This window comes from Rhinolophus ferrumequinum, chromosome 5 (assembly GCF_004115265.2).
Source record: "Rhinolophus ferrumequinum isolate MPI-CBG mRhiFer1 chromosome 5, mRhiFer1_v1.p, whole genome shotgun sequence".
Taxonomy (NCBI): Eukaryota; Metazoa; Chordata; class Mammalia; order Chiroptera; family Rhinolophidae; genus Rhinolophus; species Rhinolophus ferrumequinum.
Window position 1 is genome coordinate 40919043 of NC_046288.1, and position 27248 is coordinate 40946290.

General features: G+C 35.8%; 1 protein-coding gene across 9 annotated transcripts in view; it reads left to right on the forward strand.

Annotated features, from left to right (window-relative positions):
• PTPN13 (protein tyrosine phosphatase non-receptor type 13) overlaps positions 1-27248 on the forward strand; it is a 177248-nt gene that overhangs the window by 80239 nt on the left and 69761 nt on the right. For 6 of the 9 annotated variants that reach the window (XM_033106401.1, XM_033106393.1, XM_033106395.1 and 3 more), the window contains exons 7-10: positions 1606-2172; positions 15188-15283; positions 15674-15767; positions 24437-24659. In XM_033106401.1, coding sequence (XP_032962292.1) covers positions 1606-2172; positions 15188-15283; positions 15674-15767; positions 24437-24659 — 980 coding nt within the window. The remainder of the gene's footprint in view (positions 1-1605; positions 2173-15187; positions 15284-15673; positions 15768-24436; positions 24660-27248) is intronic. The other 3 variants (XM_033106394.1, XM_033106396.1, XM_033106398.1) reach the window with 2 other exon arrangements.

Below are 27248 nucleotides of genomic sequence, written 5' to 3' on the forward strand. Positions count from 1 at the left end.
TTACTTATTTGATTTTCTCCAAGTTGTGACTACTTGCTGATAGTCAAAGTAGTTAAAGAGGAGATTGCTGAGTGTATCTATGGTTGTATGATCCTTAAATCCTTTCAATTCTTATTTTTTATCTAATGTATTGTATCATTTTTTCAAGAATATCTGTTTCTATTTTTTAATAAAATTTTAAATTAATGAGTTTCAATATGTAATTTGTTTAAGAATATAATTTATTCCTAAAATATTGCAACATAGACTTCTGTTCATAATTTTTAAATTAGATTAGAAACTGGAGTCTGTGACAATCTATGTGTCTGGATGTGGTGTGGTATGTTTCTCAGTATTCTTTACATGACATGTCCCAAATATTATTATCCTTATTTGCCCTTAACTGAATCCATGTTTAGGGAAGGATGACTTGCAAGAAAAGCAAAATGTTTGAATCTAATCCTCAAGTAAGCAAGTTACTTGTTGGCATTCTGAAATGAATTCACTTTCTAAGATTTTTAAGGTGAATTTTGTGGTCAGGGAATTAAAGCTTAAAGCGATTACCCTAAAGAGGCTATTGACTTCTTCAGATGAATTAATAAGCAATTTATTATTACTAGAAAGGTTTTAGTCGTTATTTTATATTGTATACATAGCAAAAAGGTAATCATGCAGGAATCACAGAAGGCCACATAGAAAATCTTCAGTGTTTATGGGCTATTGGGTTAGTACACTATAAAGTATTCTTTCTTCTGTGTTTTTTTTTTCATAACCAAGTCATATATATCATTTGTTTGTTGTTGAACTATGCATTCAAAAACTTAATTTGTGGTTGGGTGTTCTTGCCATGTCTCAATGCATTTACAGACTGCTGCCTTAAAAAAACTTAGAACGGCTTACTGATTTTTAACTACATCAAGGACTAAAGAATAAATAAGAATTGGCACTTTATTCCAGCTGACAAATATTGATACATAATGTTTGAGGGGAAAAACTATGTTAGTTCATGAAAAAAATTAAGTTTTCTACATAATTTAAACACAATCAAATTATCTGGATTTCAAACACAATCAAATTTTCTGAAAATATATCTAATTGTAATTAAACTGTGATACTTATGAATTCCAAATGCAACAGTCTTTTTTCCATCCAGAATATACAAGAATTCTCTGACCAGAAAATACCAGTGCTTTATATTGAAGTAATACATGTTTGAATTATACTGTTAGAAGTTGAAGGAGTTAACTATACATTCTATTATTACCCCAAATCATTTCATAGATAATTAATATCTTACCAAACTGAATAGTATCAGAATTTTTATCAATTTTTTAAATCCAATAATTCACCTTTGATGAATATAAAATGATACTACTCAAAAAAATAAGTTGAAAATATTGATTTCATTAGATAAGAAACATTGGACTATGAAAAGTTATACAAACATAGTATGTCTTTTCACTTCCACCACTACCACCACCACCACCACCACCATTCCATTCCATCTTTGATCCTCCATTTGCAGAATTTAGAAAATTGCTACCACTTTCATTGTCAATAGTAAGGTTACATTCCAGTTATTTTCTAAAAATTATGTGCATACATGATAGACTCTTATCATTCCAGGAAGAAGCTCTACTTCTGATGTACTAGACATACACAAGTCTCCATTCTCTCATCAGACCTTTCTTAACAAAGGGCTTAGTAAATCTATGGGATTTCTGTCCATCAGAGACACACAAGATGAGGAAGATTATTTCAAGGACATTTCATCAGATAATAATTCTGGACATGAAGATTCTGAAAATGCCTGCTCTCCTTACCAGTTCAAAACTACTGACCCAGAAAAAAAAGCTATCCCTGGCATTGATGTGCTTCCCAAGAAGAAGATTTGGGCTTCATCCATGGACTTGCTTTGCACAGCTGACAGAGATTTCCCTTCTGGGGAGACTGGCAGATACCGACACTGTCTCCCTGAAGCAGTAACAGTGCGGACTTCAACGACTCCTAGGAAAAAGGAAGGAAGATACTCAGATGGAAGCATAGCCCTGGATATCTTTGGCCCTCAGAAAATGGATCCTACATTTCACATGCGAGAATTGCCCACCTCCTCAGCAATATCAAGTGCTTTGGACCGAATCCGAGAGAGACAAAAGAAACTTCAGGTTCTGAGAGAAGCCATGAATGTAGAAGGTTAGTAATTTTGTGTGTTTGAGAGAGAATTGAATTAAAATATTTACAATTGTGTCTTGAAATAAAGAAGGGTTACTAAACAATTCCACAAGTCTTATTTCCACTGCCAAACCTTTTACCCAGGTTAGTCTTTCTTCTCTAGCAATTGCTGTTCTCCCTTCCACTAAAACCCCCGTTCAAAGTACACTGCTTCCACAAAGTCATCCCTACTACATATGCTTAGTTCAGTCACTTTATAGTCTCAAGCATTAATGAAAACACATTTAATCTGTTAAATTATGCTACAATAGTCTATTTAATATATTTTGTTTTAATAGGTAATATTTTGATTTCCTATAAAAGTGAATATTAAGCCAAATTATGTCCTAGTTTGCATATTTGCATGTCTGCCTTTTATTTTCTCAGGTAATGTGTGTATGCATGTGAGTTAAGGAAACTCAAATAGACTAAATCGCTCCCACATGTGCGCGTGCATGTGCGTATACACACGCACGCACACACACACATACCTGGGGTGCCCAAACAACCTATACAAGTGGACACTTTGGTAAGCGTTGCTCAGCAGTCGTTCGCCGTAATCAGAAGTGTCTAGATACTGATGGTAACCATTTTGAGCACTTGTAATTGCAAAAGTCAAACATGACTTGTATTCATCTTTTGTTATTGGTATATATTGAGTATTATAATTTTAATACAGTTTTCCTTTCTTAAAATGCGTACACTTTTCTTGGCACCCTCTGTATATTATATATATATATATACATATATATATATGTATATATATATATATATACACATAATATGTATATATATGTATATATAATATATATGTTATGTATATATATATGCAAAGATAATATATAATCTTTGTACATCCTCATTTGTTAAAAATGGTAACTTGTTATGAAACAGTTTCCATATTTAGAAATTTTAAGTTCATTACAAGAGATACAAGAAGAGAAAAAAATTTCTTTTTAAAAATAAAATGTGCTTTGAATTGTTTGACACAGGACAATTTCCATTCTGAAATCTTTCTGTGCTATTAAAGAGTTTTCAAAAGCATTCGCTCCCACACAGAACCTACTCATTTTTTTCCCAGAGTTTATTTTATAACCAAGTTAAATAAATACCTTGAAATGTTGGTTTATTATGGAAAACGCTTACACCGCCTTAAATAAACTCCATTATTATATAGTAGCTTGCAAGTAGTAATAAATTATATTTGCTTTAGACTAAAAGCATTATTTAAAAGGAATGTTTGATGTTTGGAATTCAAAAGCAATAATTCTTATTAGTTATTTAGTTGAGTAATTTGTTGGTTTTATGCTGTGCTGTCTTTTTCTAAAGGTGAGATAATTTATGTTAGCTGTGCAAACAAAAGTGCAGATTGCTAATAGATTTTAGCTAGTATACAAAGAAGAAAAGAGACTAGAAAATATTATAAATCCCATTTATCTCATTTAATTCTTGTGAAAAGTAGGCTCCCCAGATCCCTTTTCAGTGTGATAAATCAAGCAGAACAGTGGATGTTACTAATGTATACATTTTCTTATACACATTTCTTTCTTTTAAAATAGTCTTCTTTTAAATCATTTAAAAATATTACTAATGCTCTGTGCAATTTTTGTGATCTTTAAATTTGGCAGTTGTTGCTGGGTATCAGCAATTTTAGAATTAAAAGAGGCCTTAGAGCACATGTTCTTGGGCTTCTGAAAATTAACTGACATACCCAATATTACATAACTAGGTTATGATAGAATTTTCATCATTATGGGAGATTGCAGATTTCCATCACAAACTTCAGCATTCCAGCCAAAGGATTTCCCACCACATATTACTTCCTAATTTTTAAAAAAGATGTGTTCCAGTATTGATTGGGTTAATGTAACAGTCAGAAGAAAAGAAATTGGTAAATTTCTATTTGTCCTTGCGCGTGTTCGAGGAGGTTCATTGAACTCATAGGAAAGATAGATGTATAGCCCTTCAATCTCAGATGTACTCGTATAGCCCTTTCCTTAGCCCAGGCCTCATCCTCTTGAAAGAAGCCTTTATCTAAATTGCCTGCACAGCATCTCCTCTGCTAAAAACATCAACCAGCCAACAGCACAGGGAGACCAGACCTTAAAATCATGGAGTTTGGTACTGGAAGGGAAATGGATACCATTTACACCAAATATCTCAATTTCAGAGGACCAGAGTAAACTAGTTTGCCAAAGGAGATGCATAATTTATAACAGAGTTGTATTTAGAATCCAGGTCTCTGGAGCCCCAGAATAAGATTTTTTTCCACTGCTATTCTGATTTCAAGCAGAAACCACGTATATTTCAGATATATTGTCAGGAAAACTTTTTTACTGCCTGGGAAGTTGGACATTCAACTAACCACCTAACAAACGCCTTGAGTCTCTTCCAAATCTAATAAAGTTATATAATTTTGTAATACAATAAAACAAAATAGTGTTATGAAAGAAAGGCTCAAACTGAGGCACTTTGGGTTCTTTCTATAGTAAACCACACTAGATGGGGGTTAAGATGGAGCTCTGTGTCACATGCTCTGTGGTAGATAGTGTTTTGTTGGGCTTTACTAAGGAAGGATCTGTAAGATGGTTATCCTGTAGCTGACAAGATAAGGCAGTAAACTATCAAAAACGCGGTGGTTGGCACTGAGTGCTCTGGTTTCTTTGGGAACTAAATAGGAAAGTTAAGAACAAAAAAGATCCCAAGAAAGAAACTAGTTGAAGTTTAAAAATTATTAATATAAGATTATTACTATGATTATTATGTTAACTCTTAACCTTTCCGGTAATTCTCTACGTACATAAAGCAGTAGGGACAGGGCAGGAAGAAACATAACAGGTTTTTCTTGTGAAAACTAGTTTTAAAATTTAATGTCTCTATTATTGCTTAATTTTTTTAAGTTTTCTGTATTTTATTATTGTTATTTTTTTTGTTTGGTTTTGTTTTATAAAACTTTAAAATTTATTTAAGTGTGTTTTTCCAGGACCCATCAGCTCCAAGTCAAGCAGTTGTTTCAATCTAGTTATGGAGGTGCAGCTCACAGTGGCCCATGTGGGGATCGAACCGGCAATGCTGTTTTTAAGAGCACTGCACTCTGGGGTGTCTGGATGGCTCAGTTGGTTAGAGTGTAAGCTCTGAACAACAGGGTAGCGGGTTCAGTTCCCACATGGGCCAGTGAGCTGTACCCTCCACAACTAGATTGAAGCCGAACGAGCTGCCGTTGAGCTGCCAGAGGGACAGCCAGATGGCTCAGTTAGTTAGAGCGCAAGCTCTCAACAAGGTTGCTGGTTCGACTCCCGCATGGGGTGGTGGGCTGTGCCCCCTGCAACTAAAGATTGAAAACGGTGACTGGGATTGGGGTTGGGCTGCGCCCTCCACGACTAGATTGAAGCATAATGATTTGGAGCTGATGGGCCCTGGAGAGGCACACTGTTCCCTAATACCCCCTCACCCCCAAAAAGAAGAGCACCACACTCTAACCAACTGAGCTAACCGGCTGCCCCCTTATTATTGTTTTTTAAGTAAATTTCAGACATCCAAAATCCACACAGAAAGGCCTTTCTTTGCCTTCATACAGGGAAAAATAGCTTTATTCTTTTCATTTCACTTTTTTCACCTCAGCACAGGACTGTCCTATTCTGCTCTTTTCTTTTCTTCCTGTTCCCAGTATTTTCTTTTCTACCTCTCTGTACTCCATCTTACCATCTGAGAAATTGTCTGTTTTCTAATAGGAGTATTTGTTGCCATCTCTCTTGTGAAGTAATTACCACACACCCCGTATCCATTGCTCCGTGGGTTGGCAGCACATTCCTGATTGTGAGAGATTGACTTGGAACCAGTACTGTGAGTATAGTATGAACAGCACTCCACACCCTGGGTGGGGACCATAAATAGTATTCTGTTTCCAACAGTCAAAACTCCTCAGCATTCTGCATAATACTAGAAGGGAAAGGAAGAAGAACAGATATAATTACTCCTACAAAAGTGACTGGTTAAACATGACTTATTTAGGGAGTTTTAAGTCAATCTACTATACATCAAAATTAAATAATTGTTTCCTTTCTTTCAATGCTGTGACCACTGGTCTAGCCGAGTTTTGCTTTCTGTGATTGCCCTGTGAATACAGCTTAAACTCTGTTGTGCAACTGGAATATGTAAACACTCAAGTATGTGAGCCTGTTCTCATTATTGAAGCACCTTAATGTTTCGTTTATACGAGAAGATTGTATTTAAAAGTTCATACATTTTTATAGCTACATGTCAGGAAAGCAAGGGATGGGTTTATCATGTAAGGTACTTCTAGTGACATTTTATGGGAATGAATTTTTTTTCAAAACTTACCTTTCTTTTCTAAAATCCAAAACTGGTCAAGATGAACTATTCAGTTTTTATATCTTCCCTTGATTTCCCTTTGAATAGAATAATTAAAATGATATGATTGTTATCTGGATTACTCCCAGAACTAAATTAAATAATTTTAATACTCAGTTTCTGTTTCACTCCTATCTGTTTCACAGAAGTAAATATGAATAAGCAGGGATTTTATGTGGTATTCATCAGATAGCACATGTACTTCAGGTATTAATGACTTTATTATTATACTACTAAGTTGCAAATATATTTCGAATCTCTGAAGAGCACGCTTTTATAGATGGATTGAACATTTTAGCCAGAAAGAATCAAGTGCCTACTATGTTTCCAGGGCTGAATTGTAAAAAGATCCCTATTTTAGACCAGCATTATCCAATAGAACTTCTTCAATGGAGGGTATGTTATATATCTACAAAGTCCAACTCAGTAGTTACAAGCCACATGTGACTATTGAGTGTTACATTTGGCTAGTGCAACTGAGGAAATGAATATTTAAACTTACTAGGTTGGTGCAAAAGTAATTGCGGTTTAAAAGGTTAAAAAATTGCAAAAACCGCAATTACTTTTGCACCAACCTAATACATAGCTCCATGTGGCTAGTGGCTACTACATTACAATAGTGCAGCTTTAGACCATTCTCATGTAAAGTTAGTCCAGTATAAAATACTAATCTTCAGTGAGGAAGATTGGTTTGAGAAGGGGTGGGGTAAAGGGGAGTTGGTTGTTCTTTAGTTACAATACAGCTGAGAAGAGACATTTCTCGTTTTGATTTTTGCAAGTAGAAAAAATGAAATTTCATTTGTAAGCAGTAAGGAAAGTTAAAGAAGAAACCAGTACAAATTTTTCATTGTCTCTATTCATAGTAAGAAAATATTAATTTCAGAGTCCACAGAAATCACAGGCTACTTTATCAGAAACTAGTGACATAATTTAAATCAAACTCATACACAGTTAACGTAAACCCAATTTGGCTTTGACATAGACACCTTCTCAGAAGCATGGATTGATATGCTTTAAGAAAGATTTAAAATGGATCTTACTAGCAATGAGTATCATTGCAGTATTTAAGACCCACCAGTTTTAATCTCCAAAATATTTCTTTATTTCATCCCAGTCAATTCCTTCTAATGTTCATGGACCATGGAGATAGCTTTCTAAATTGATCTCACAGTTACAATTTGTCCTCCATTTCCCTGCCATGAAAATCTGAACACATTTCTTCTCTGCCTTCAGCCACTTAATAACTTCCTGTCATCCGCGCAGGATAAAATTCTATCTAGCTCCTAGATCATATTTGAGGCTCTCCACAACTCTATGTCTCCGTGTCTTCCTGTAGCATGTCCCATCTCACACCTCACTCCAACACTAGGTACACATTCTCTGTCTGTGTCTCTCCCTCCCTCCCTCCATTCATGCATGCCCTGTTATATTTCCGTATCTTTATTCATGCAGCTTCCTGCCTTAAGACTATCAAAGATTTTAGGCATTGCGTGGTTCAGGAAGCTTTCTCTCACCTTCCCAGTTTAGGGTGATGGCCTATGCTTTTCATTGAAATCACTTGTTTTGAAAAGCTTGTTTCTCCTGTTGTAGACATCAGTTATTTGGCCTATTCTAACAGATACTCATAATTTTCTACCTACACTGAATATTGCAATATTTTGTCACTCATAGCCTAACCAACCAACAGCAAATGTGATCGATTTCCTTTAGAACTGTACTACTTGAGAGCTTTAGAAGGGGAGGGGAAGTCCTAACAGAGGATCTAGAGGATCCTAGAAGATGCTAAAAGAGTGGTACAGCCCGTTCAGGTGCAAGTCATAGCCCAGATTTGTGGCTAGTACCTTACACAGGACCCCCACAGAGGGAATTGCAGATGATTCATTCTTTGTGCCATTCCTCCTCTGCACAAATTTTATATCTTTAATTTATGGTTCACTAAGCATTTCTCCATATATATTCTTCCTCATTTATATGTATTCATACTTGCATGAGTTCTGTTACTGGTTAAAATTTTTATCGATCATGTCTAGCTCTGATGGGATTTTAGAATATATTCTATTCATATATCATGCAGCATGGTATAATATAGAATGCAGTGGACTCCAGTGAACATATAAAAAGTGCAATATCTGATCTCCAGAGATTAATCCCTCGAAAAGAAAGCATAGAGAAAAACACTTCATACATGAATACATAATGTTATTATTTTTCTCTGCTATATTTGAAAATTGAAGTATTTTATTTGTTATGGTCCTTACGTTAACAATGCAGGGTTTTTAAATTTTATAGTTCTCAGCTACGAAACCAGTCATTTTGTGCATTTCTCTCTGAAACTTGTATCTGTAATTTGAGTCATTTATTTAAAGGTAAAGAAATACCAAGCTTAAAGTGGTTATTTAATTCCTGATGTTGCAATTGGCTGAGTCTTACTTTCTGCGTGGTGTTTGTCTGAACTTGAATGTGTGTCATTTGTAAATTGTGTTTTTAGATTACAGTTTATGCTGACTTAGATTTTTTTTTAATGTGGAGATTGTAGATTTGAATATTTTATCTGAAATAGTTTTATGTAAACTCAGAATATCATGCAAATCTTCATAATCTCCTAACCATTAAAACCATTGTAGCATTCATGATCACATGCCACAACTTTATGTGTTTAAAGTGTTAAGTATGTTAAATGGTGGTGGAAATTGTGACTCTTAGTTGCCAAGAACGTATGACCAAACATTCTAGCCTATTGAAAAGCTGCTTTTTATTGTTACTGTGTAAGTGGAGTCAATATGATATTAGAGTAGGAGTGAATTTTGTTTAGAAAATCAGATCACCGTTAAAGCATAATAAAATGTTTCTCAGGTTTTTATACCTTGTAGTCTCACCAAAAAAAAAAAAAAAAAAAAAAATTAGTATACTCTGAGTTATGGTAAAATAGTACTAGAAATTAAAAGATATCTTCAAATGTCAGAGTATGTATGATTATGAAGTCTCCATAACTAGACTTCTTTCTAAATGTTCATTCTTTAAGCCATTTTTCTGTAGTTCCTGTTCTTTTCATTTTCTCACCGCTATTCTACAGAATGTATTTTAGAAAGAATGTATTCCTATATGTTTTATATGTTTATATACATATATTCACACACACCCTATTTGGAGCTTCTGACTTGGTGACATGTGTGCAGGCTGATTTTTATTTTCTTCTCCCATTTGTTTTTTGCACTCATTATTATTTCTACACTAAGATTCTTTATTACAAATTCATTTTCCACATCAGCAAACTATGTACTCATAGGAAGTCAGAGAAGGAAATTGTCTAGTGAAGTGAGGACTATTCGTGACCCTAAATGGACCCTAGTACACTGATTTGTACAATGTAGGCTTCATTTAAATATTTACTAGCTGAGAAAAGAAATTTGCCAACCAACAAACTAGATATTGAGTCTAATTTCATCCAACAAAAGGCAAATTCAGTTTTGTAATTGTTAATAGTGAAAGCTTAAATTTTTACTATTACAGTTTTAACATCGCAATGAAAGCAGCCACATGTGCGTTTTATAAAGTGTGTATTTGAATATTTTTAATAGGTCCATTCAAGAATTTTGGCATTCAGGAAACTTTGTAATATTATATAAATTCTTAGGAGCATCTCTCTGTTTAAAAAAAATAGTCCGACACGCTCTAATTAAAATAACATCACTAGATTTTGTTGATGCTGGGACGTGGGTGCGTGAGGTCTTAATGTGCTCTGTTTTCTTGTCTGTTTGAAGTTTTCATAATAAAAAGTTGTTGTTGTTGTTGTTTTCTAAATCATTCCGTTAATACCACATTTCTGGGATCTGGACCAAATCTAATGTGCTAATATTATACATTTGAATATAGATAGAAAACATTTGTGGTGTCTGGATCCGTCAAAAAGAAAAGTTGTTAATAATGTTAGGACAGCTTATGGAAAACTAGGGAGTACCATTCAGCAGACGAGAACAGAGGAGGACAGCTGCTCTCTATCTCGTTAGTGTCTATAGGGTGCCTTTGTGCAGGTCATCTCAGAAAGCCAATAAGTGTTCCTGCCCAAACGATCTGTAAGTGTGGAAAATGTGGCCCTCTGTTTACACCAATAACAATGCAAGATACTCGTGGTGAAGGACCTGTAATTTTATAATTCCCCAAACGGTGACATTTATTATTTAATTCAAAGCCCATACTTACAAGGGTTAACCTTTCTTGTAAGCATGAGCAAGTAATAAAGTTTGGCTGAGAACTTAATCTGATTATAACCCTTTAAGCGTGACCAAGGATTTCAGTATTGCCTGGGAACTTGAATCTGGTTATATCTGCCGTGTCATTATGTGAAAGGAACGTGGCTAACAACATTTTAAAAGATATATTCCAACACATAAGAAGCTCACAAAAAAAATTCCTACTGTCTTAAGTAATATAGATACCCACCCCTACCCCAGTTTTAGGGAAAAAATAATGTCTTCTTACCCCCTAATAATCCTGCCATTTTAATTGTTCATTTCGTGTATATGGAGTGCTAGTGCCCTATTAACCACAAAGCAGTCAAGCATTATTAAGTTCCCTTTCTGCCCTGACCCTCCTCAGGTGTAGTACTGAGAATATTGCGAGACTAATAGATCATCAAGGAAAGATGATTTATCGTTATAATTTTAAGAGGGGTTCATCCAAGTTACATTACAGAAGAAATCCAAGAAGTAAAAAGTTTTCAGAGTAAGCTAAAAAAGAAAAGGAAAAGAAACGAAACATAGGCTAGAGAGAGAGAATATGGACATGTAAAATAAGAACAATTATAAAGCACTACCAAAGAATGGAAATTAAAATTAAAACTTATTTACTATCTTACAGTCACTTTAAAGAAATAGTGATGAAACACAAAGTTCATTTAATATGGGTTGTGACATTATTATTGCATGGCATAACATCTAAGTTCTCTACTTCAGTCATAAAACAGGCTTATTGTGATTTGTAAGATAGAACTATATTGACCCTGTGCATTTGGGTCCTCTCCTTGGCATTGTTGGTTTTACTGTTCTGTACGTTGCAGAGCTGGGTTTGTAATTTGATCAAGTTACCTTGGGAAAATTCCTCAAAAATTTTAGCATGGGGGTTCTGTAACAAAAAATACAAAAAATTCTTTGGTACCCGTTGAAAATAGCCGTTATTCTTAAGTAATCATTTAACTATGTTCGTTAAACAGTATTATATATAACTATCGTTTGACATCTTCTGCAATCCTGTCAATCCTTTCATCTCAAACTAGAGAATTTTTTTTAAACTATCGTATTTATTTTACCATAAGATTTACATGTTGAATCATTTTTTAAAATATGTAAATACATAGATTTTCAATTCCAAAACTCTTCTGATTAATTGTAGTATTATTTTGATACTCATGTATGCTGTATACAAAGTTGGACAAAGGAAGAATCTCATGTGTTATACTTCTCATGTATTATACTTACCTACTTCTCCAGGTAAACATTGTCATAGAACAATACACAACTTCCCTCCATCAAGTCCATGGCTGGTCATTTATCCTTCTATTCACTCCTTTCATTTATTTAAAGCTTTGTCTCATCATGATCTCCTAATTCTTCCAGGCATTATTTCCATCCTGGTTCTACAAGCCTGATTCCTGTGATGTCATTTAACTCATTCATTCATTTATTCATTCATTCATTCATCTCTTCTTCTTTTAACAATCTCTGTTGAGTAACTACTAGCACAAGGAATATTCATTGTGTGAAGTCCCTGTTCTTAAATTTGCAATCATGTAAAACAGAATTCCTCACATACCTTGATTATCTGTTGCCATCTTCCCATGTCACTTCTCAGTTCTAGGTATTTCCCATGGTCTGCGTTTTCTAGTGCCAAGAAAAAGCCACAAAACCATTCTGATTGGTTCCAATACAATTCATGCATTCTAGCCACTCTGAACTCTCATGGCTACATGAAACCTTTCATGTGGTTTTTGCTGACTTACCACATTCTTCACAGCAGAATTTCTTTACTCTTTTCAAGCTCCCAGCTAAACTGGGTCCCAGAAAGTGATTCACTTTTTATTACCAGGAGTGAAGCAACTTTCTTACATGAATATCTTGAATTCCCTTAGTATTTTCACTCTTTCCCTTGTCCATCATTTCTTTCTCTTAAGAAGAAAAGATTCTCCTTGCCAAACTATCCACCTCATGCATGTTGAATTTTTTTTTTAATCTTCTGCTTCCCTCAGCACATTTTTTAAATCTGTTTTCCCCACGATCATTTACAACTTCAATCTCCTCCAATATACAGACTTAATATCCACTGGCTAAAATTATGCTCAGACATTCCACTCTGCCAAAAAGATGCTGATAACTCATTCAATCTATTTTTTAAAAATCTTTTTCCTTTTTCAAACCCTTAAACTTATTGAAAGAATAGTGTAGATCTATTTTCTCAATTTCATACCACTAGTCCTTCTTTAAACCTTTCTGATTTGAACTCTGACTTGTCTCTGCAATGGAAATAGTCCTCTTAAAGGTCATCAGTGGCCTTTGTGTAACACTATGTTCATCTATTCGTTCATGCATCCATTCTTATTCACTCAGAAAATAATTTATTTTGTGCTTGTATGCACCAGACATTTGGTAGATACTATAGGTACACCTAAAAATACTGAGAGAAAAGTCAACAACAACAAAAAAAGACACAGTCCTTTTAGTCAGACAGTTTATAATTTAGGCAGAGGAAACAAACAAGTAGAGAATTATTAGACAGTGAAAGAGTTGCAAATACCGTGTTTCCCTGAAAATAAGACCTAGTCGGACAATCAGCTCTAATGCGTCTTTTGGAGCAAAACTTAATATAAGACCCAGTATTATATTATATTATATTATATTATATTATATTATATTATATTATATTATATTATACCCGGTCTTATAGTAAAATAAGACCAGGTCTTATATTGATTTTTGCCCCAAAAGACGCATTAGAGCTGATTGTCCGGCTAGGGTCTTATTTTCGGGGAAACACAATAGTTAAGCATAAGGCAGTATGAGAGTCAGAGAAGCAGTGTCTAACACGTCTAGGTGGTCATAAAAGCTTTTGTTGAAGTTGAGGCTTCTCTTAAAGGAAAAAAGAAAAAGTATTCAGGTAAAAAAGTTGTGGGGGGGACAAGCATTTTTAACAGAGAGAGTATCTTTCTTGAAGGAATCTAAGAGTTTTTATGTGTTTGGTTATAAATTTGCAAAGATGGAACAAGATTGCAAAATTTGGGGAAGCAGATGGCAATAAGGCCATAGAACAAGGGTATTGCCTGCATTGAGTTTTTAAAGTTTTATTTAAATGATTGTGTATTTGTATGTTTTGGGGTGTGCGAAGAAAGAGGTCTGTACTTTCCACCTGTTTCTAACATATAAATCTGTGACTTGACAGTATCCAGAGCCACAGCTATAAATGTAGTCAGAGGTCAGGTTATAAAAGGCTTTGAATTCGAATATCAAGCTAAGGAACTTGTAAACTGTATCTTAAAGACTGTAGTTTGAAGAAGTTTAAGAAATATGGCAATATGCTCAGATTTTTGTTTCTGAAAAGTTCACTGTCTGTAATGTGAATTATTCTACAAGATGAGCAAGACTTCAGAAACGGGAATTAGGACACATGAAGGTAGTCCAGGAATGAGATGAATAGTGATCTGTGATCACTACAGTGAGTATGAAGAAGAGGCAAGACAGAAACATCTAGAAAGTAGAATTTAGATGTTAGTGGGGCCCTGCCCCCACTCCTACATGGCACACACCGCACAACCCTTCACAGTCTCTCCCACACCTCATGCTTACTCATCTCATTCTGCTGGCACCAAGCACCCTGTCTTGAATTAAGTATTTTATATTTCTACATTTAAAATTACTTGAGCTTAGGACTGTGTCTTTGGATTTTCTATCCCTTATAGCACCTAACGCAGAGAATTACACATATGAAGCATTCAAAAACTGCTTGTTAATGATTATTTTTATACAGCATCCACTCTGTTCGAAAAGCTTTGTGCATATTCATTTAATGCTCACAACAACTGTGTGAGGTTTGAGGAGTGCACTACCATGTTTCCCCGAAAATAAGACCTAGTCGGACATTCAGCTCTAAAGCATCTTTTGGAGCAAAAATTAATATAAGACCGGGTCTTATAATATAATATAATAACATAATATAATGTAATATAATATAATATAATAATATAATACTGGATCTTATATTAATTTTTGCTCCAAAAGACACCTTATAGCTGATTGTCTGGCTAGGTTTCATTTTCGGGAAAACATGGTATTATTATACCCTCTTTTCAACTGAAGATGAGTCACATGAAGGTTAAATTACCTTCCTAAGGTCACACACCTAACAACTAGTGGAGCTGAGATTCAAACCCACGCAATCTGGTGTCAGAGTCCATGCTCATAACCAGTATGCCAAACTGCCTCAAAATTGGAATCATGTTTGAATGCCAGCCAATAATTGGTAAATTTGAAGCAATGTATAAAATGTTCTAGTCTCACAAGAGTAAACGTAATATTTGATTTGATTTGTGTGGAACAGCTAATGAGTCTGCTTTCTAATGTTTTTGTTTTAATCCTTTTAGAACCAATTCGAAGATACAAAACTTACCACAGCGATATCTTTAGTACCTCCAGTGAAAGTCCATCTATTATTTCCTCTGAATCAGATTTCAGACAAGGTGAGAGGCATCTCAACAAGCAAAATGTTTTTAAGAAACCATGATTGTTCTTCTTTATCAGTCATGTTGAGATATGAGGTGTCAAAAGAATAATTCTACATAAAATTTAAGAATTATAAAAAGCTGCCAGTTTCTCATTTTAACAATATAGAAACAATATACAAACAACAAACAACATTGTTACAAACAACAATGTAGTCATTTTCATAATACAGAAAATAATTCATTGTCTTAAAAAATAACATGACTTGGTTCTAAAGATATGTCAGTCATTGGATTATATGAATATTATTTGTAAAAATTATATGTCTGCTAAATGCTTAAGTTTTAAATAAGATTACTTGATATTATTATCATCTGTGCTATTGCTCCTTTTTCATTCATAACTAGTGAGAAAAAGTGAAGCTTCAAAGAGATTTGAATCCAACAGTGGTCTCCCAGGAGTAGATGAAACTTCAAGTCAAGGCCAGTCACACAGACCAAGGTATGTGATATGAAAAAAGAGTAATACTATACACAATGACAGGTTATTTTCTTTTAATTAGAGTCAAGTAGGATTTTTTTAAATTATCCTTTTTCCTCTGTTTTCTCCATTTTCCTTTTCCTTTCCTTCCTAAGTTCTCACAAATTTATTCAGTTATGTGAAAGACATTGTAGTAGTTTGAGTTATTGGAATCTTCTAAAATTAGAATTGGCTCTGATTATTTTTTTTTTTAAAGATTTTACTGGGGAAGGGGAACAGGACTTTATTGGGGAACAGTGTGTACTTCCAGGCCTTTTCTTTTTTTTCCAAATCAAGTTGTTGTCCTTTCAATCTTAGTTGTGGAGGGTGCCATTCAGCTTCAAGTTGTTGTCCTTTCAGTATGAGTTGTGGAGGGCGCAGCTCAGCTCCAGGTCCAGTCGCCGTTGCTAGTTGCAGGGAGCACAGCCCACCATCCTTGCGGGAGTCGAAACCAGCAACCTTGTGTTTGAGAGGATGCGCTCCAACCAACTGAGGCATCCAGGAGCTCAGTGGCAGCTCAGCTCAAGGTGCTGTGTTCAATCTTAGTTGCAGGGGGCACTGCCCACCATCCCTTGCGGGACTCAAGGAATTGAACTGGCAACCTTGTGGTTGAGAGCCCGCGCTCCAACCAACTGAGCCATCCGGGAGGCAGCTCAGCTCAAGGTGCCGTGTTCAATCTTCCTTGCAGGGGGCGGAGCCCACCATCCCTTGGGGGACTCGAGGAATTGAACTGGCAACCTTGTGGTTGAGAGCCCACTGGCCCATGTGGGAATCGAACCGGCAGCCTTCGGAGTTAGGAGCATGGAGCTCTAACCGCCTGAACCACCAGGCCGGCCCCTGGCTCTGATTATTTATAATTTGTACTTGAAATCTGAAATTGTCACTGTAAATATAATATAAGTTATTAATAGTTAGGAAATTACAAAGGCATGGCATTAAACTTCTGTGAGAAGACAGTAAACCTTGATTTCTAAGAAATAATACCTCTTTCAAAATGTTGAACAGGCTCAACCAGCAGGCTTTCAGTGAGTGCTATTTGTTGAATGAATAATGAGTAGGTTATTCATTATTAACCTACTAAGTAACCTATTACTTGAAAAGTTAATTATTCGCTACATCTTTCTAGCTTTAAAAGGGGTTACCTTGTATTTTTTAAAAACCCAATTCAGGCTGTTTAGAGTTCATTTTCATACTGAAATACTTAGCTTTCTTATATAGTGTTAGGTATTATTCTTGTGCCAGGCTTAGGATGGTGGTATTCTAGCTGTGTGTTGATTTACTTTGTTTAAACTGAAAAGTGTCAGGTCAGTAGTGAATATATTGATGTGTATCCTTTTCATGTGAGCACAGGTCCCTTACATGAGCAAAAGCATATTGTTAATGTTAAGCATTAATTTGAAATTTATAATGTGATGTTAAAGAACCACAGGTTGCTTCAGAATTTACTCCCAAACTATGGGAATCCTTTTAAATTCAGTACCTCAGTTTGTATCTTCAGGTGCCACCATATACAAAAGAATCATTTGGAAATTAACAAAAAATTGCCCCGTAGCTAATTAATTCTGGCAGACACTGTTTCATACCCGTAAACTATTAATAGACCAGGTAACCCTAGCCATGTGATTAAAGCAGACAATTTATTCAAGGTTTAGATTCCAAGTAATTAAATACATTGCACTAAAATTATCCTTCATGTTCCAGTTTTTGTTAAATTTATGTCTTTTTCTCTTATCTCTTTTGCCTTTTAAAATAGTCCATATTTTATTTTCTTTAAGGAAAGTTTTAATAAGTATTCAGTTACCTAAAATGATGTTATATTTGCTTAATAGCATTTTATATTACTATAACTCCATTGTGGTAATAGTAATTGTGATGACTCCATTTTGGTAATTTTGAACAAAGAGGTAAGAGACAAAGACAGATCTATGCTTCATATTACATAGTTTTCTTAAAGAAGCAAAAGTGTTTGGCAATGAACAGAATAAAGAGCAAATAATTGAATTGCACTAAGATATATGTTGAATTGAGGGAGTCACTCCTCTCTATATATCATTTGGAGAAAACTTAATAAATAGTTAATATGATGTCCTTTTAACTTGATCAAATGTAGGAATAAAGGAAACAACTGGAAGAATTATTGGGGTTATATGTTAAATTTGATTGATTGTTATATAGTCATTTAAAAACATATTCTTCCCAATAAAATTAAACCATTTTGTGTGTCTTATGTCAATTTTATTGAGGTACTTTTACCTCAAAAGTACCAAGATTATGAGAGAATCTTAGTTTTGACTGTTTTCAAGTTTTACTATAGGAAACATTAACATTAAGGTCACCTTAACTCATCAAATCATGTTTTGGTGATAAACTATCTTTTATTTCACACTTTAAGAGGGAAAAATAAAACAATGTGGTGTTCATGGTTATCTGCATTAGATAAAAGGTATAGGTGAAAGTAAAATATTTCAAGAAGTAAATCGTTAGGTCTATGTATATGTTATATCAAATGTAAGATGCCAAATTCGACTTTTACACTAGTCTCTTCTCCTTTTTCTGCCCACAGGAAAACACACTAACTGAAATACTGTCTAAATTCTGTATTCAAATGCAGAATTTTCTGAATGTGTACAAAAGTTTCTGATAATATTCTTAACATGCTGGTATACAGTCAGGAGGTCCTGTTTTGTTCTTTAGATCACATATTTGTGAGATCTATAAATAGCGCTGTATTTAAACATGTTGCATGCTTCTTTATAAGAATTTCCATTCCCTTTAGCTAGAATGAAGTGGAAAAACAGATCCAGACAGTACTATTGATTTGTATCATAGGGGGTGGGGGGAGATTAACAGGAAATCATGAGTCAGATGCAGCAGAATGAGTAATTTTTGGATTCTGAGCTATCAAAAGTGTCTTTCAGTGATCAAAAAGGATATTCAAAGCTGTTTTCCAAAGAGCATCACTAAGTTGTTTTCTGTACTAACTTTTGAAATACAATTTGTACATAGCACAGTTCCCACTGGTTCTGTACCTATCTGCTTGACAAGGTAACCTTTTTTTCTGACTCAGAACAACCTATTTATTCAGTCCAAAATGATTCAGGTTTCTGAGTTTTTTGTTTGTTTGTTTGTTTGTTTGTTATTTTGTCTCTCAAGTTGTTTGGTCTTTAAGGCACTTTTAACAGATACTGTACTGGGTGAGAGAAAAATGATAATCAGTCTTTTTTACTACCTGTTTGTAGCTCTGGTATAAAATGATTTGAACAAGAAAGCTAATATATTTGGTGAAAATAACAAGTGTGGATTAAAATATATAGACTCTATTCTTGTCATTATCCTTGAGTCCCATTAAGTGAGATTCGTGAGCCATAAAATTATATTCAATGATTTGATCAAGAAATGGTTATTGAGCACCAACCATGTACTGGGTACTTTTAGGTACTGGACATAGATTCATGAACAAGATTTTAAAAAGTCCCTCAAGGGTCTTTCTAGGGCTGAGAGATAGCCATTAAAAAAGAAGTAAGGGATGCACCATCAGATAGTGATGGTGCTTTGAAGCAAAATAAAGCAGGCTAAAGGGATAGAGAATGCAGGTGTGTGGTGTCCAAATTCTGTTTTACATAGGGAGGATTATCAGAGGAAGCCTCTCCCAAAGGGTGATGTGGGGACAGAGTCCCAGAGAGCAGTTTCCAGGCTCTCAGCCTCACGTGGAAAGGTTCTGGCTCGGGTAGTAGATGGCTGTCAGCTGTGACTGGTTGACCATCAGCTGTAACCAGTTAGCCAATTAGCCACTGATATGACTGCCGCGGCCGCATTGGTTGGTTGGTTGGTTGGCAGGCAGAATAGTGGATGGTGGATTGCGGATCATGTGGATCCTACTTCTTGCATCTCAGCAGGCCACCAGAGAGACTGGGGTGCAGAAAAACCCCTTGTTGGGTACTGGCGGATGTTAGCTTTTGTATCTCCAACCCAGCCGCCAGCGAGAATATAGTGGTATGACTCCCCTACCTATGGCTCCGTGGGTGTTCCTTTTTGGCCTCACCGTGTCCTGCGTTCTTATGTGGGGAGCGGGAGCTGAAACCCCGCACGACACCCTACATGACAGTGATATTGAACAGAAAACTATTTGAAGTGAGGAGTGAAACATGCAGGTATCAGGAGGAAGAGGATTGCAGACAAAAGGAACAGAAAAAGCAGAGGCCCTGAGATAGGGGAAATGTGTTGCCTGGTAGAGGAATAGCAAGAAGGGCAGTGTGGCTGCAGCAGAATGAGTGATGATAACCAGGACCCAAAACATGTCAGAGCTCAGAAGCTAAGCTGAGCATTTCAGATGTTATTCAAGTATAATGGGAAGCCATTGGATGGTTGAAAGCGTAGGGAGCCAGCATCTACTTTACATTTTAATGGAATTAACGCAGGTTTGTTCTGTGAAGAACAAATTACAGGAATACAAGACCAGTTAGGAGGCAATTACTCAGTTTGAGATAGATACAGCACAGGTTGTTAGTGATAGAGTGGAGTCGGATATACATGTCTTTAAGGTTGTGCCTTCAGGAATTGGTGCTCTCTCAGGGATTTGCAAGAAAAAGCAATCATGAATGACTCCACGTTGTTTACTAAGCAACCAGAGAATGAATGATTGAGAGAAGGGTGAACATGGGGGAAAACGTATCAAGAATTTTGTTGTAGACATATTAGGCTTCAAATGTATATTAATACCCAACTAGGTAAGTAAATAGAATTAGAATTCAGGGGAGAGACTGGAGTTATAGGAACATACAAAACTATTAAGGCCAGGTGACTAGATGAGATCATGTAGGGATGGAGTATATATGGAGACTAGAAAAATCTGGAGGTCTGAGCATTGATATAGCCAATATTAAGAGATTGGAAATGAAGGAGGATCCAGCAGAAGAGATGAAGAAGGGTTAGACAGTGAAGTAGAAAGAAAACAAAAAGAGCGTGGTTTCCCAGAAGTCAAATGTTTCAGGAAGGGGGAGGACTGAACAACCATGTCGCATGGTGCTTAGATGCCAGGTGAAATAAAAATTGGGAATTATTCTTTGGCTTTGATAACAGAGGTCAGTCATTTTGTGACCAGTTTTGGTAGAATAATCTGGACTAAAACTATTGGTGAGAGTCCGAGGGAATGGGAGATGGAGTAGAGATAAAATTTAAATGACAGTTTTCAGAGATTTACTCTCAACGACAGCAGAAAAATAGGATAGTGTCTAAAAGAGGATATGGAACCAAAGGATACTTTGTTCTGAGTAGGAAATAGTACAACATGTTTATATGCTGATAAGAATAACTAGTGTACACAATTATTGAGGTGTGTGGGAGGATAAATTGTAGAGTAAAGTCTTTGTGTAGGAGAGAGGGGTGGAATCCCATGCGCAGTAGAGGTGTGAGGCCTATGTAAGTGGGCAGGAGATTCATCCATTGAAACAGAAGAGAAGGCAGAACACATGGATGTAGATTTGGAAAGTCTGGCAGAAGGATGAGGAAGTTATTTCCTGATTGCTTCTTTTTTCACAAAGAAAACTAAGGAAAAGTTATCAGTTAAGAGAGGAAGAGGGAGAGAATACTGGAGCTTTGAAAAGATAAGACAAGGAAGAAGAAATGAATCAGTTCTCTAAGAAAATGAGTAACCAGGCAATGCCGAGAGCCCAGTGAGATCAGTCAGTATAATTCTACAGTTTCATAAGAGTTAAGGCTGCATGCAAAGAAATGATTTTAATGATGGGCCTTAGATTTCAAGCAATGTAGGGCCAGAGAGAAATTGGTGGAGCCAATGGATTAAAATTCCTGAAAGAAAGATCTGGTTAAGATGGCGGAGTAGGTAAACGCTGTGCTCACCTCCTCTCATGACCACATCAAAATTACTACTAAACTACAGAACAACCATCATTGAGAATCACCTGAAATCTAGCTGAACTGAAACCCTACAACTAGGCACATACAGAAGAAGCCACCTTGAGACTGATAGGAGGAGCAGTGACCCAGAACGGGCTGGTCCCACACCCGTGTGGACCATTAAAAATCTGGAGTGATAGCTGCACTCCGAAGTCCCCTGGCAGGAGCGAGGGGTCCCAGCGCCACACCAGGCTCCCCAGGCCAGGGTTCTAGTGCTGGGGAGAGAAGTCCCCATAACTTCTGGCTGTGAAAACCAGCAGACATTGTGGCTGAGTGAGACAGAGGGTGGCTGCAGTCCCAGGCACTCCTCTTAAAAGGCCCGTGCTAGGACTTTCTCACAGATGGACTCACTTGCTCTGAACGCCAGCGCTGGGGCAGCACCTCAAAAGTCATCAGGGACCTACCTGGAGGAACTGAATTAGCTCCAGGGCGAAGGCTGGAGAAGCAGCTTTCTGCCAGATGGAGGAACAAGCAGAATTCGTTGTTTCTTTGTTGAGCCCTTCCCCTTCCCAGGTTGCAGATGCAGGCAACTGCTATATCTCAGTCTCCATCAAACTCACTGGCACCATTCGTTCGCCCTGATTCCCTGAAACATCACCGCACCCAACTTTCAGGCACACCCAAGAGGCTCTCCTGCAAGGCTATCATTTAGAATCAAAGGACAGATAAAGAGCTTTCCAGACAAAAAAAGCTGAAGGAGTTCAAATCAAACGAGACTTATAAGGAATCTTAGAGGGACTTCTTTAAAATGAAAAAAAAAAGAAAAAGAAAGATAAAAAATGTGAATAAAATGGCAATAACTACATATCTATCAACAATTACTTTAAATACAAATGGATTAAATGTTCCAATCAAAGACGGAGTGGCTGAATGGATAAGAAAAGAAGACCCTTACATATGCTGCCTACAAGAGACTAACTTCAGATTGAAAGACACGCAGACTGAAAGTAAAGTATGGGGAAAAGGTATTTCATGAAAATAGAAACAAACAAACAAAAAAGCTGGGGTAGCAATACTTATTCCAGACAAGATAAACTTTAAAAGAAAGGCTATAACAAGAGGCAAAGAAGGACGCAGTAATCCCACTTACGGGTATTTCAGAAGAAACCCAAAACACTACTTCGAGGGATGTGTGCATCCATGTGTTCATTGCAGCATTGTTTACAATGGCCAAGATGTGGAGGCAGCCTGGGTGTCTGTTAATGGATGAGTGGATAGAGTAGGTGGTTCATATGTACAATGGAATACTGTTTGGTCAGGGAAGGTAATGGGTTCTTGCCATCTGCGGTAGCATGGATGGACCTGGAGAGTATTGTACTGAGTGGAGTGTCAGACAGAGAAAAACAGATGCAATGTGATGTCACTTACAAGTGGAATCTAAAAAACAAAATTAAAAAAAACAGAATAGGAGCAAACTCATAGATACAGACAACATTTCAATGCTTGCCAGATGGGACAGGGGGCAAGAAAGGGGAAGGGATTAAGAAGTGCCAATGAATAGTTATGAAATAATCACGAAGATGTAAAGTAATAAAGCATAGGGAACATAGTCAGTAATATGGTAATAACTGTGTATGGTGCCAGGTGGGTACTAGACTAGTCAGGGGGATCACTTCTTAAATTACATAAATGTGCAATCACTATGCTGTACACCTGAAATTAATATAAGATAATATTGAATGTCAACTGTAACTGAAAAGTTAAAGGGGGGAAAAGATGAAGGGGAATGAGAGGTTCAAATTTCCAGGTATAAAACAAATAAGTCACAGGGATGTAATGTACAGCATAGGGAATATAGTCAATAATATTGTGATAACATAGTACAGTATCAGATGATTGCTGGACTTACCATGGTAATCACTTCTTTAGGTATATAAATGTTGAATATAAATTGTGTACACCTGAGAATAATATAATATTGTATGTTAGCTATATTTTAATAAAAATCTTTTTAAAAACTTTTGAAAAGAATAGTACCTTGCAAATAAAAAAATGATAAAATTTTTGAAAGAGTCAATGAGTTATTTGAAGAAGAATATTAGAGGAAATAAGCTAGAACAAATAAGGAGATTATATTGAGAGGGTATTAGAGGATAGAAATAGGAAATCTTAGAGGTGGTGTGGTTATTGTTAATAGCCAGCATGACCATGGGAGTAGATTGTTGGCTAAAATGGAGGGGGCCAGAGTGTTGGAGGACTCTTCAGTCTATGTATGAACCACCACCATGAATGGTAACAGTTGTGGTGAAGAAGAAAACTGAGTCAGGCATTTAAATCGTTAATGAGTCAGGGGGAGTCAAAGCAGAGCAGTGGATGGTATGATGTCATAGCATGTACTTCAGGGGGCCGAGGGTCTGTTGGAGAAAGGGTCAGCAATCATCTGGAAGCTGAAATAAGAATTAAGGGGAATCTCAATCCCATCTCCATGCCCAGTGATTCAGGACGAATAAACCTGCCCCAATATGAGAGAACTGTAGGGGAAGCACTTTTCAGAGGATGCTGAATATTCAAAGAGATGGAGGGTATAGATCTACCCACTGAAAACGGGACAGCATACTATATCCGCACATCAATAGCAGAACAGAAAGGTTACTGCAAGGATTCTTCTGAGATGAATATATATATATATATGTTTAAATTATCAATATCTTACTTAACATGATTTTTTTCTTGATTAGATTTAAAATAATCCTTTTCTTCCAGTCCTTACTTTTCTCAAAATCTTTTCTACATAGCAGACAATATGAAACACCCCTTGAAGGCAACTTAATAAATCAAGAGATCATGCTAAAACGTCAAGAAGAAGAAATGATGCAGCTCCAAGCCAGAATGGCCCTTAGACAATCTCGACTCAGCCTGTATCCAGGAGACACAATCAAAGCTTCCATGCTTGACATCTCCAGGGACCCTTTAAGAGAAATGGCCCTAGAGACAGCCATGACCCAAAGAAAACTGAGGGTATGTTGATTCTCAGGGTGACGGCATCTAAACTTGGTCTCACAGGGAAATGTTTTGCAAAGTCCTTTTAAAAATTCTGTAGATATCCTAAAGTTGCCTGTAGATGAAATTGAAATTTCATATTAGTATCCATTGGTGTTTAATATCTTGTGAGTTGATATTAAAATAAATATTTAGCTGTTTTCATGATTTCGTTTTTACGGTTAACAATCGATGGATTTAGAGTATCTTAATTGTATATCTTTAAAGTATATTTATAACCCTTAAAGTTAACTGGCTTTTGTCAGTATTATGGGGAATTATTTTTTGATATTAAGAGATGTATTATCCCACATACCAAGAATATCAAATACAGACATTCAAGGTTGGTTCAGTAGCTCAAGAATGTTATCAAGTACATTCCATCTTTCTTCTCTGCCATTCTCAGAATTTTACAGTAATTCACTTTTTACTCCAACGATGACCATGTTAGCTTCAAGCATCATATCCTCATATTACAATGTCCGAGCACAAGAAGGAACAAATCTGCATCTTGTATGTGTGGATGATATTTTTTATGTGTGTAGTTGGTTTATTTTTGTTTTAACATATAAATATACGCTCAAAATTAACAACCTTTTCTCATGTAAAATACCTTGAATCTTTTAAAAACGTCTGTACTCTTAATATTGTTAAGACCTGTAAAGTACTCCATTATGTCAATTTACCATGTACCATGATTTTTTTAATCAGTTTCCAATTATGAGACATTTAAAATTTTTCTAATTTGTTGCTATTGCAAGCAGTGCACTAATGAACATCCCAGTAGCTAAACCTTTGCAGATTACTCCTTCCAAGTAGAATAGCCACTTTAAAGGCAAACACCTTTTAAGACATTTGATGCATAATTGTCAAATTGCCATTTAAAAAGTTTGTACCAATTTATGCTTTTATGATTATGCCTATTTCACCATAGTCATGCTTATTCTATATATTATCATTCTTTTTTATACCATCACCAATTTGGTAGGTGAGACAGTATCTCATTTGTATTGTTCCTTTACAAATAATTCTGGAAAAGCAAAATATATATATCAGTAAAAGTGATAAAATCTGTATTGAATTTTTTCCTTTTCAGTTTTGTGCTAAGGAAGTATGTTAACACCATTCTGTTTTGGTTTTTGTTGCTGATTTCAAAGAATTATCTTAAAAGCATATTTGTATGCCCTGTAGTTGATAGACCTCAACTTTCCTTCATTATTTTTGGAGGAGAAAAAACAGTATTGAAAACTCCATTGAACTACAAATTAGAAGACTTGGATTCTACTGCTAATATTGCTGTTATATGACTTTATGTAAATTTTTAAACCTCTTTGGGCCTCATCGTGCTAATTTTTTAAATGTAGAATTGACTCGTAATTTATAAGACACTGTCCAATATCAAAGTTATTAGATCCTACTAAAATATAACTGAATTTATTTTAAGCTGAAAGTATGAAACTCAAGGCTTCAATTTATCATTATAAACAATACCTCTGTCAAAATTAATCTCATAGGTAGGATATCATACAAAATAGCCTGGGCTTCCAGTAATTAATGGCACACGCAAAGCATAAAGGACACACAGACATATATACACATCTTTTCCCCAAAGTATAGTTTCAGAGTTAATGCAGAATGTTGGCTCATTAAAGTTTCATAAATGATACTCTATATCTTAACAGTGCCACTATTATGTGTCATCTCAAAAAATCCTGTGTTTCCTTTAAGGCAGTTTCTGGCCACTTCAAAAACAATCATTTCTTCATCAGAGACATGCTATATCAATGACTAGACAATTTGAACTGCTGGTCATTTAAGGATCAAGTAGTGTTTTTTCTGAAAAGGACAGGAAGGGTATGTGTTTGAAGCTGAAAAAGAATGCTAGTATTTGGAAGAAGTTTCACAATTGAATTAATGGTCTTTCTAAAACATAAATGTTTACTTAATTTTTTTCTGTACTTCGGTGCAGACATATTTTAATTTGTTCATACCCTGTCGCCTTAGTTGATCTATAACAGATTCTGTATTGCCCATGGCAGACCATTTTCATTGTTTCTACTCTATTTCTATTCTCATTTAATATGTGTCCTGTTGGTTCGTTGAATATTAACAAACATTTAATGTTAAACTTTAAATGGCATCTGTCACATGTTCCACATTGTTAATTGGATAGAATTCCCACACCAAGGAACCAAATGAGCTGTACAGCCAAATGCAAAGAAGAAACTAAATTAACAAAACAAATCTTCCATAACCTCCATTAATTCAAACACACACACACACACACACACACACACACACACCGCGTTTGGCCTCAAGATTTGCCCTGCTTTCATTCTACTTCTTGCTCATTTGGACATTATCTTTCGATCTATTCTGATTCTGTTCCCACCTAGAGTCTAACTTGTTTTAAGTTACCTCCTCACATAGTTCTCCCCTCTTGGAAGAACCCCCTGGATATACAAGAGGTCAAGGGGAAGAGTAGGTTGAAAAACAGTAAATGCAGTGTGTAGACTCCACTTTTCCCCAATCCCAAGTCCCCCCAGCTCCTGGAATACTGTTTTCATA